The sequence below is a fragment of the Pelophylax lessonae genome (assembly GCF_965119305.1).
Source record: "Pelophylax lessonae genome assembly, chromosome: 1".
NCBI classification, from domain to species: domain Eukaryota; kingdom Metazoa; phylum Chordata; class Amphibia; order Anura; family Ranidae; genus Pelophylax; species Pelophylax lessonae.
Window position 1 is genome coordinate 755,188,938 of NC_138768.1, and position 12,531 is coordinate 755,201,468.

At 46.8% G+C, this 12,531-nt stretch overlaps 1 protein-coding gene across 1 annotated transcript in view; it reads right to left on the bottom strand.

Moving 5' to 3' along the window:
- Positions 1 to 12,531, bottom strand: part of N4BP2 (NEDD4 binding protein 2) — a 337,469-nt gene that overhangs the window by 196,744 nt on the left and 128,194 nt on the right. The window contains exon 5 of the mRNA XM_082258615.1: positions 4,604 to 4,728. Coding sequence (XP_082114741.1) covers positions 4,604 to 4,728 — 125 coding nt within the window. The remainder of the gene's footprint in view (positions 1 to 4,603; positions 4,729 to 12,531) is intronic.

A 12,531-nucleotide genomic window follows, 5' to 3' on the forward strand; every position in this document is an offset into this window, starting at 1 on the left:
TACCGACCAACATTTCAACCAAACCAGGCGGCGAGACAACACCGCCACGCTGTGCACACGTGCAGCCAACGGAACCAGGTCCAGGTCCGCATCACACAGATACATGACACCCTGGTGGATTTGATCCACCATATCCAGGGTCGCCGGCGAGGCCGAATCGGCCACTAGGACGCGCCTAAGCATCTGCGTCCAACTTGCGATCGCCTGGGCCGCCATGAGAGAAGCAAACAGAGCCTTAAGCATAGAACCCGTAACAGAATAAGTATGACGGGCAAGAGACTCCAATCTCCTATCCGTGGCATCACGGAACACAGGGGAATCCTCTGCAGGAATCGCAGTGGATTTGTTTAAAAACGCAATTGCGTGATCCACTGGGGGAGGCACACACCACCGTTCATCAGTGGAAGGCGAGAAAGGATAACGCAGCTTGAACCTACTTGGTACAGCAAAAGGTTTGCGCAGATTGCGCCATTGTTCCTTAAGAGCGCGCTGAAAATCATCATTGCAGGGAAAAACCTGCGGCGTCCTGCGTTTTCTCTGCGTCCCATAAGCCGCCAAGGCAGCGGGGGGACACACTTCATCCTGCAAACGCAGCGTTTGCTTTATGGAAGCAATCAATTCATCCATGATTGCAAGCTCTTCAGGCGAGCCAGGGGGAGGATTATCAACCCCTTCAACTTCAGCCTCCACCTCGGACCCCACAAGATCCAGGGAGGAGCGGGACCCCGATAAGGAGGCCCCCGCCATAACAGCCCCATCACCTTCACCCTCAGAATCAGAGGAAAGAGCAACTCTGGGTCTCTTAGTAGATTGAGCAGCCACCAGCATCTGCACCTGAGCAGCAAGGCCAGCCACAATAGTGGCTAAATCCCCCCCTGGGGGGGAAACAGCGGTCCCCTGGCTTTCCACCAAGGCGGTAGGAAATTTGCCCTCCTGAGAATCCATTGCCCCTATAACAATGCCGGATAATAAAGGGTTAACTGCCCCTTTAATCAAGCGCGGCGAGCGCAGCCCACCGCACCACACACAAGCACAATGAGACCCCCACAGGGAATATTAAACTTAACACAGGCAATGGATAGCAAGAACAGAAGGATAAAACCTGAGGAGACCCTCGCCGCTGCTGCTGCCTCGATCGGTGTTCCTGGAGAAGAGGAAGTGATGCTGCCAGGGCGCTCTATGAAAGCCTATGGGAGGCTACAAGAAAATGGCCGCCATGCATGTAGAACATGCGGCCGGAGCGAGTGTAGGCAAAATGGCGCCGTTTGGCGCCCAAACCGCCGCTCCACAGTACAGTAATGCACACATGTCATCCATGTATAAAAAAACACATGTCAGATCGCCGCAGCGATCGCTGTATAATGCCCAAACATGCCACAAAACATGCCCCACAGCACACAGCTTCTCACACTGACAAGACTGACACACACAGTGTCACACAGCTCCCCCCCCCCTTGCAGCCCACAGCATGCAGCCGAGATATAGGGAGACAAACAGTGTGAATAGAGGCAGGTTACACAGTCCCAGACTGACACCCCCCCAGACAGACAGGTCCCCACATAAATACACTTACCTCACATGGCGTGGGGGACCCGCACAGGCGAACAAGCCGCTGCACATGAGGCAGAGAGAGTCGCATACAAGACGCACAGAATGAGGGTTAAGAAACCGCACAGCGTCCAGTGAGGTAGCCACCTCACCAATCATCCCTGCACCGAACAGGGATGGGTCGTTCACTGTGCCAGGAGCGTTACCTGGCTGAACACTCAATGGCAGGCTGGGAAGCCACTGACCCACGACCTGCGACCAGGGGGATCAGCCCGAGACCCAGCCCGCATGATCCTCTTCATCCGAAGAACTAACTAACGTTGACAAAAAGAACAGCTAAGTAAAGGTAGAGAGAAAACTCAAACAAAAATTCAAAAAAGAAGAAAGAGTCTGGGGCAGAAAGCCCCAGCACAGAGAGAGCCAGCCACTCCTGACAAGCTAGACATTAAAACTGAGATATGGTTGCAGGAAGTAGGAGGGTATTGACTGAGGGGACCACCCCTTGAGGGTGGGATATGTTAAAAGCTTTAATGTTAACATATTCTGTTGCCTAGCTACTCCTTCGGAGCAAAGTCTAATACCCCATATGTGACGAATATGAAGAGGCGGCGACTGTCGGAGGACGTAAGAGAAATATCAGTTTCAAGAATGTAACCATTACATATTTCAAGATATGAATTCTGTTGTAAAATCTGTCTAAACGGGAGGTCCCTTAGCAGTTTATAAGCCTCCGGGGCCGCCCATGGCCCCAGTGTTTATTGGTCAAGGATTTCTGGTGACACCCTCTGCGGGTCAGAGAAAAAGAGAGGAGCTGATGGAGCTCTCAGTCTCATGTAACATCAAGGAAAGGAACATCTATCCATTGGAGACCGATCACACATGTTCAGCTTCTGGAACTCTGATAATACAAGGACTTTTGAATGCAAGTATTTCCATTTCTAATTCTTTATCTATTCTTCTAAATTGCTGAATTGTGTCTCTATTTCTTTGTAACCCATTTTCTGTAAATATTTTTATTTGCACCAATTTTAACCTTTTTTATAATTAAACCTTATTTTGAAGTGTGTTAATTTTGTCTCTAAGCTCTTAACGCAAGCTAGCCCAAGAGCATGTCTCTTGAAGAGTGCTACTGTATAGAATAAATTTTCTGGGCACTCCTGCCTGCGGTGACAGCGCGTGTTACAGACGATTATTCTAAAGTCATAATTGGTATTTCTAAAATTACGAGCGTCCTCTGGGCTCATCATAATGTAGAGGTGGTGGCAGAGAAAGGGTTAATGGTTTAATTAGCCCGGTGACAATTGCTCTAAGCCTGCTGGCATATAGATTGTGGTCCCGCAAGCTGGACAATCTGTGTGTCGGGTGCAGCTGAGAGTGGCATTGTTACGCAAGTGACTGCAGGGTGTGAGATTGCCTGGTCTTTGGTCACGAGTTGGATGAGAAGGCCAGGGGTCTGATACCCGCCACCTTCACAATAAGCAATAATTTTTACAGAATTATATAAAAACAAGCATACTGTGTGTATTGCTGTAATTAGCTGGGATTGGCCACAGCTAATCACATGGTACAGATGGGCTATGGATTGGCCCTGTCTATAACATGTACCCACGGACCAATTACAACTAGCAACATGATTGTACACAATGAATGGCATGATTCAAAGCCATTCATTGTTTACAATTGTCATGTAAACTGTTGTAATTGGTCACAGCGATCACATGGTACAGGCAGCAAGCCGGTACAATGATCTGTCATCCACTGTGCCTCATGGACACAGCGAGTGACAAATCACAACCGTTGAGCCCTTGCAAGGCATGTTCTGGGGAAGATGTCATATGACATCCACCCAGAAGAATAGGGCTCCCACTCAAGCATCATTTTATGATGACCCAGGCGTGAAGCAGGTAACAAAATCCCACTTTTTCATTTAGTAGATCTTCTTTGTCTCTTTGTGAAAACGCTTAGTGAAAACTTTTAAAAGGTGTCGTAAACACTCTTTAGAAATCCATTTGTGCCCGATTCATGTACCTGTCACAAACGGGTAAATTAATCTGCCGGTGCTCAATATTGCTCTAGATTAAAGTGTCAGCGCTAGATACTCCTTCCCCAGTGCTCTCCTCTCTCCTTGGCCACTGCACTCATCACACCGATAGGAGATGGCTAGACTACATCCTCATCAGGTACACATGGCCATTGACTGACAATACATAGCAGTGGGCAGATCCATTGCCACTATTCAGTCCAATAGCAGCTTTTGAATTCGCCCACTGCTGTGTGCTGTCAATCAACAACCAGGTGGAACTCATGGAGTACTAGTCTCTTAGGTCACCATAATTTGGTAATGACCTTTAACCTTCGGCCTAATTAGACTAGTATGAGAATGCAAAACATGTTTTGCATAAACAAACGCCCACTAAATCAGGCCCCAACATTGTTGGATCCGAAGTGGTGTACTGAGCTGAATGGCTAAGAATGCATCTTGAAATTTTTTGGGCATTGTGTCACACCACAATGACCAAAAAACTGCATGTAGTTTAAGCAACACAAATCTATCATTTTTATTGGGATACCCTGGTGGGCTTGCCATGAGGAACAGCAGCATGGGGCAGGCAAAGCGTTAAACACAGATACAGAATGTCAATTTCTGCATCCACAACCTGAGTAAATGTCGTTGAACAACATGCAGGTAGAAGCAGAATGTAGCCTTACAAGTAGTAAAAAAAATATATGTAAAAGAGAAAAACAATTTCATAAAGATTAGCAGAAGTTGTTGAAATTTTCAGCTTCTGAAAGAACATAAAAAGACAAAAAGGGGTGATTTATGAAAATTGAAGAGCTCATACAAAACCACATTCCTTGCTTAATTTTTGCAGAAAATGAAAAGATGAGGCCTTGCGGGGGAACGGCTTCACTTGTGCTTTCCTCTATATTACTCCACTGTTCATAAATCAGACTCCTCATAATACAATTTTTTCCTATGCATGTACATTATGTTCAGTTTTGTATGTAAGATCATGTAAATCACATAGTGATGCTTTAAAGCCTATTTTCATACCTCGCTTTTGGTTCCAGTCGTGAGCCTCACTCAGGCAGTTTATATCAAACTGGTATTGGCCATTTTGCTGAAAATAATCATCAGTGCTTAGAATAACTCCAGTCGGGTTCTGCTCCAATAACATTCTAAAAGAGGGACAACATGCCACATGTTATATGGGTCTAATATAGGACAATAAATACACATCTTAAAAAGAGTGAGATGAATACTTTCTGCAGGCACATTGCAATATTAATATATTATAAAAGCAGCTTTTAGTATCCTCTGCTTTGCCCAGATACCAGGAGTTCTGGTTGTTAACTGCTTCCCGCCCCTCATATTGAAGAAAATGACTAACAGACGGGAGCACTCCAATTTTGAGAGGACGTCATATGACATCCTCCCATTCTGGGCACACAGCATTGCCATCAGAGGTGTGCCGTGTCCCTGGGACACAGCGCATAATCTATCATGGTAAACAGCCAATGACGTAGGCTCGTTACTATAAGATCAGATGTATCTAATCACAGCTGATCACAGTGTAAACAGAAAATTTCGGTTATCGGCATTCCTCTTCTCACGCTGACTGCGCATGAGGAGAGGAGAACCAGTAGGCGGCATTGCTCAGTGGGGACATTTGCACTGACAATCAGAGCACTTATCAGTGTCCTGATTATCAATCAATGCAGCCCCAACAGTGCCCATTATTGCCACCTATCAGTGTCCATAAGTGCTGCCTATCCGTGCCCAGTGTCATCTATCAGTGCCGATCATGGTCACCTCTTCAGTGCCCATCGTTGTCAACTCAACAGCACACATCAGTGAAGGAGAAAAATCACCCAGTTACAAAATTTTATATCAGAGACTAAGAAAACGTTTTTTTTTTCAAAATGTTCCGTACTTTTTAGCTTGTTTAGCAAAACATAAAAAACCCAGTGGTGATTAAAGGAGAAGTCCAGGCAAAACCTAACTAATGCTAAACCTGTTCTGTGCCACATTCTAAACCTAATTTATCTAACCTTGTAAAGTAAATATCACTGTACTTACCTATTCCGCAGCCGATCCGGTCAGGTCCCATGCTGAGCGGTCAACGGCAGCTTCAGCATGGAGCAGGGTGCAGGAGAGGCATCTGACAAAGGAAGCCCCATTATAAGTCTACGGATGACGTCACTTCCCATTCATTTCACAGCCATTGTCGGTCCTCTCCTGCACAGACCTTCCATTGCTGGAGACTGGACTGGATCGGAAAACAGAAAAGGTAAGTACACGATTTTTGCTTTACAGGGTTAGATAGATTAGGTTTAGAATGTGGCACAGAGCAGGTTTAGCATTAGTTAGGTTTTTGCCTGGACTTACCCTTTAAATATCACCAAAAGAAAGCTCCATCTGTCTCAAAAAAAATGAAAAACATGTTGTCTGGGTACAGCATTTCATGGCTGTGCAATTGTCATTCAAAGTGCAACAGTGCTGAAAACTGAAAATTGGCCTGAGCTGGAAGGGGGTAAAAGTGCCCAGTAGGCAAGTGGTTAACCTGACATCTCTTTAGGAAAATTTCAGGCAACATATGATACTGCAGCTGTTCTAAAATTTAGAATGTCCAAAAATGTCAATACTACAAGCAGATTTCAGACAGCTCCTGACATGTGAGATAAGTGGGCATGTTTACTGATGACGTTCTACCAAACTTCTCTCTGAACATATTTTTTCAGGCTCAAGTTCAAGCAAGGCTTGGTGAAGGTGAAAAACTACATAGTACTGACAGTTTGATGCATGAAGGGTATTTTTAGATTACCTCTTTTACAAACAGTTAAAAAAAGGGGTCCCAGATCACCAGACTGCTGTGAAAAGGAGGTGGAATGGAGGTTGTGTTCCTGTATGAATTTCAAGGCTTAAAGGGGTTCTAAAGGCAGAAGGTTTTTATCCTAATGCATTCTATGCATTTAAGCCCCGTACACACGTACCGAATGTCGGCTGAAAAGTGCAAAAGACTGCACACGAATTTTGTCGGCCAACAACAGCCGACTGCAGAAGTGATGTCATGTGATGGTTAACTTTCCGTGTGTTTTTTCTTTTCTGAGCATGCCCAGTCTTGCTAATCTGCTGTTTGACGGCCGAATTCTGTACTGACTGGCGAACAATCGGCCGTTCTGGTGACGGCCAACAAAAATTTTATAGCCTGCACACCCGATTCTGTTCGGCCGAAAAGTCGCTGCCGGTTGTCGGAAGCATCATACTAACAAGCCAACAATTGGCCGATCGTTCGGCGCCCGAATATTTACGGCCGACAATCGGTACGTGTGTACGGGGCTTAAGATAAAAAACCTTCTGTGTGCAGCAGCCCAAAAGTTTAAAAAAAAAAAAAAAGGTTTTTTGTTTATGTTATACAATTTTGTAAATAGATACGTTTTTTCCTGCACTGATGAGCACTGACGAGGCCGCACTAACAGGCACTAATGAGGAGGCACTGATGGGGTGGCAATAATATGCGGCACTGATAGACAGCACTGATATGCGGCACTGATATGTGGCACTGATAGGTAGCACTGATATGCAGCATTGGTGGGCACTGATAGGCGGCACTGCTGGGCACTGATAGGTGGCACTAGTGGGCAATAATGGGCACTGGTGGGCGGCACTGATAGATGGCAATGATGAGCACTGGTGGGCAGCACTGATGGGGAGGGCACTGGTGGGCAGCACTGATGGGGAGGGCACTGGCGGGCTCCCTGAGCCCTGATTGCCATCCCTGGTGGCCATGGTGGGAATCCCTGGGGTCATGGGTGGGCATCCCTGGTGGTTCTAGTGGCACACCCCCCCCCCAAGGGTCTGCACTGGTAATTAATGCTCTGATTACCAGTGCAGACCCCCCCCCCCCTTCAGGAGAGCCGCAGATCCGCTCTCCTCTACTCGTGCCTGTCAGGAAAGCCGATCAACGGCACTTCCAATTTATTATGTGACCAGCTGTGATTGAACACAGCTGGTCACATGGTAAAGAGCCTACATAAGTAGGCTCTTTACCGAGATCGGGGATGCGGTGTGTCATATGACGTCCAGTCAGGATAATGTAACCACCTTCCCGCCGTCATTTGCCTATAGGGCGGGCGGGAAGTGGTTAAAGAATATGTAAACCCAACATTTCATATTCCTGATATGTGTGTGCTGTACCATGTACATTAGGCCTGTGGAATATTATAATGGGAGCATCGATGCATCGCGATTCGACCCTTGGCGATTCTGCATCGATGCGGGGTGCCGGCAACATCGATTAGGAAATGACGTCATCAGCCACGGCCACGCCCTATCGCGCATGGGAGAAAAAAGTCACAAGATCACAGCTGATTGGTGGATTAGTGCGGGAAATCACAAGAAGACAGCTGATTGGTGGATTAGTGCGGGAGCTTAATAAAAAGGCTCCGCCCCTCCTCTTCCCTCTCTTTGACCCGGGCCGAGGCGCAGCAACAACATCCCCTGCGTGTATCGGCGTCCCACCTGCGGCCTTGCAGCCAAGAAGCCAGCCAGTCCACACTCCACACAGGAGCCCAGAGTGTTGCATGCAGCCAGCATTTAGGACCTGGAGCCCAAGCGTCCCCATCGCAGCCAGCCAGCGCCGCCCGCCTCACCGTGGTCCGTCCCAGGCCCAGCCGCCCGCCACTGAGCCCAGAGAGCAGCACAGCAGCTGTCCTCCTCTGCAATGCAGTGCACAACAACCCACACAGTCACACAGCAGGTATGTAGTCCGAACGAATAATTGTATAATCATTCATGGGGGTCTCGAGTCTGTATCTTTGGGGGATGTCTGTGATGGGGGGGGCCTGGGACAGGGGACGGTCGGTCGGGGCCCGGGGGTACTGTTCTGCGGTGGCAGGCTGGCAGCCGGGGGGGGGGTCTCTGAGTGTCAGTGGGGGGTCTCTGTCAGTGTCAGCTGTGGGGGTCTGGGCAAGGGGGGGAATCAGTGTTTGTCAGTGCTGTGGGGGATTGGGGAAGGTGTGGGACAGTGGGACTTCCAGGTCTCTGTCAGTGTGTCAGGCTGTCAGCTCAGCTGTGGGGGGAGGGGGGTCTCTGTCAGTGTCACTGTCACAGGCAGCTCAGCTTTGGGGGAAGGGGGGGGGGTCTCTCTAACTGTCAGTGTCAGCCAGGCAGGCAGCTGTGGGGTAAGGGGGGGTCTCAGTGGCTCTGGCTCAGTGCATGCATAAGAGGGACTGACAGACAGACAGACAGTCATATTTTATGAAAGATGTTGCTTGCTTGTTGCGGCTTAGTTTACAAGTGCTATTTTTCTTTTTTTTAAACACTGACAGAGTTTGGCAACTTAAGTCATCCGTCTCCGTCACATACGTGATAGTATGGTAATGGCAGAAGGAGAAAAAGATTGAGAGATAAAAAATGCACCTATCGTTTTAAGAGCAAACATCTGGGCACATTTCGGATTTTACAAACACACAGGGAAGCGCGAGTTGGACAAGACACAAGCCGTGTGTAAAGCCTGTCACACAAAAATTAAATACCTAGGGAATACTACGAACTTGAGAAACCATGTCAGCCGTTTTCATTCTGAGTTAGTAACACCTGTCGCCACCAGCAGTGCCACCACTGCCAAGGAAAGACTGCTAGAACCAGGTCAGCCAAGAATTGATGCCATACCGTCAACTAATCCGCCCAACTCGGAAAAAGGGAAGAAACTAACCAAAGCTGTGACAGCTTTCATCGCCAAGGACCTACGGCCTTACTCAGTTGTGGACAACGCCGGGTTACGCTACCTTTTGAAGACGCTAGAGCCACGTTATAAGATCCCGTCACGCAGTCACTTTACAGAAAACGTTATACCTGCACTCTACCACGACACCAAAGCTCAGGTACTTGCGTCAATGAACCAAGCCAGTCGAGTCGCAATAACGCGTGATTCATGGACTTCAGTCACAACGGAGTCCTATGTTACAATAACAGCACATTACGTTACTAAGGACTGGCAGGTCTTGTCACATGTGTTGCAAACGAGAGCCATTTATGAGTCTCACACAGGTGCTCATCTGGCAGAGCTACTGTCTCATGTCGTGGAAGAATGGCAGCTGTCTAAAAAATCTGTAGTGCTTGTGACCGACAATGCGGCGAACATGATAGTTGCAGCTCAAGTTGGTAAATTTCCTCATGTTAAATGTTTTGCCCATACACTCAATCTTGCATGTCAGCGGGCACTGAAAGGGGCCACGGTCTCCAGGCTTCTCGCCAGAGTGCGACGAATATCCACATACTTTCATCGCAGCAGAGCAAGCCACTGTCTAAAAGAGAAACAGAAATGTCTGGGCCTGAAGAATCATAAGCTAATAACTGATGTGCCAACAAGATGGAACAGCGCATATGACATGGTCAAGAGGTTCTTAGAACAACAACCTGCAGTTTGTGCCACCTTGCTGTCTCCAGAAGTCAGAAAAGGAGAGTCTGATCTCTGCACTCTCAATGAAACAGTTGTGTCAAATGCAGAGGACGCTGTGAGTGCATTAAAGCCAATGAAGGATGCAACCTTGCTGATGTCAGAAGAGCACAACCCAACAGTGTGTTCTCATTGCCCCTCTAAATGCACAACTGCTCCAGAGCATGACAGACACCATGGGAGACACACCCATGACCCATGAGATCAAGAATGCCATCAAAACAGATCTCCTGAAGAGGTAAAGCAGTGAGGCAGAGAAGAAGATCCTTCATACAGCCTCTGCACTGGATCCTCGCTTTAAAGGACTGCCTTTTATTCTCACAGAGGAGGAGAGATCGGATATATACAGAGGAGTGACTGAGGAGGCTGCATCTTTGGAGGTAATTAGAATTTCATCATGTTTCCTCCCAGACAGCTAGAAGCTCAGCTACATTGTGTTGTATAACAACAAGCCCTTATTCACTGATGCGGTGTGGGAAGTGGAACTGTATGGTATGGATTACTGCGCGGTTTCCCACACCTCATCAATGAATCACACTCTTAGTCAGTTCAGCTCTTCTTATACTATTATCTTTTGTTCAAACACAGATTACATCTAATAGAAGTGGATGAAGTGCCTAGGGAAAAAGCAACTGTGGAAGAAGAAACATCCATTGAGGACAGCCATTCTCCTCCCCAAAATAAAGGCCACAACATCACTGCTCATGACTTTGCTGGGGCAGTCTTTCACTGATGGTGCAATAGAACCTAAGACCCCCTATGCCAAGGCAGAAGACGAAATGGAAAAATATTGTAAAGCCCCACCTCTGCCTCTCACTGGGGACCCTTTGAAATGGTGGCATGAGCATGAGGTCATAATTCCCCTCCTCTCTCAGCTGTCAAAGCAATACTTGTGTATCCCAGGTACAAGTGTATCTGCAGAGTGGGTTTTCTCTACTGCAGGAGATGTTATAACAGCGAAAAGAAGCAGTCTGAAACCTGAGCATGTGGATCAGCTGTTCTTACAGAAAAACCTACATGTTCCCAAATGCTAAGCACTGCAATAATTACTAATTCATGTTTTTAATGAATTAGTAATTACTAATTCAGTCTGTCAGTCACCCCAGTGTTGTTTTATAGCTTTATAGCACTGATGGTTTATTTTTGAAGATTGTCCTGTCCAATGTGTCCATTGCCAATCCATAATCCGTTGCTTCACACTAAAAGTGTCTAGGCAAGTAGGCAGGGGTTCATTTAACCCTCAACCAAATAAATAATATTAAAGTGTATTTTCTTCTAGACAACTGACACCAAGCCAGCCACGGTGCCAGCATTATAGGAAGGAAAATCATTGAGAGAAATAACTTGTACATTTGAAGCTTAACCTCGAGTAAATTTTATCTTATTGGATCACAAATAAATACAGCAATTGTGGATTCTTGTGTAATATACTATATTTGTGAGTTTGTGAATGTGACCCCATAGGATTTCCTCAAGGTTAAGCTTCAGTTGACAATTTATTCTCTCAAGGATTTTCCTTCCTCTAATGGTGGCTTGTTGGCTAGCTTGGCTTCAGTTACAGATGTAATCAACGTGGTAGAGTGCTGCTCAGTGCAGTGCAGGTAAAGTTTTCTTTCTGGAACGTGACTGACTGTCGTGACAACTCAAGAGCTTATAACGCAGCTCTAGCATTAACTCAACACACACACACAGTGTGTATGTGTTGAGTTGATGCTAGAGCTGCGTATAAGCTTTTGAGTTGTCACAAGTCACGAAACACACACTGTGTTTAGTTGACTGGCAATGGCAGGGGCAAACACAATCACAGTGAACCTGGAACATTTTATATTTTTTACAGCTTTTCTGGCACTGGAGAGATAGAGAATGGCTTGTTTTCAAAAATGGTCCATTCACATAAGTGAATTGATATTTAAGCTTAAGCTTATATTTATATAACTCCCCTCTAGCAGCCATCAACTCACTTGAGTTGACTGGCAGTTGCAGGGGGAAACAAACATCACGGTGAACATGGAAGTTATGCAGCAGTGCACTATTGCCAGGTTCACCTTTGATGTTTGCTACTAGTCAGGAAGTGCTCTGTTTTGTAGAGGACAGGTTATGGCACACACCTGGAATTTATTGCAACGCATGTCTGTCTGGTGTCTGTTGTACTCTGTAGCAATAGCAAGTGTAGGGGGTTCCCTCAACCAAACAAATACTAAAGCCCCGTACACACGTACCGATCGTCGGCCGACGGAACGTCCTACAAATGTTCGCGGCTGGTGTGTTTGTTGTTTGTCTGTTGAAAAGTGCTCCAAACTTGCCCAGGACATTTGTCTTCCGACAGAAAATGACGTCACTACGTTCCACGCACGTTCGCCGCTACAAAAGAGGAAGTGAGTGTTTGGCCGTGACCCTTCTGGGCATCTCGCGCTGATTTCGGTAGCATTTGTTTGGTTGACGACATTTCGCTATTTTCCGAGACATCGTTCGAGAATTTATTATGGCGACCGTGAATTCGTCCGTTGCTGTCGTTAGTGTT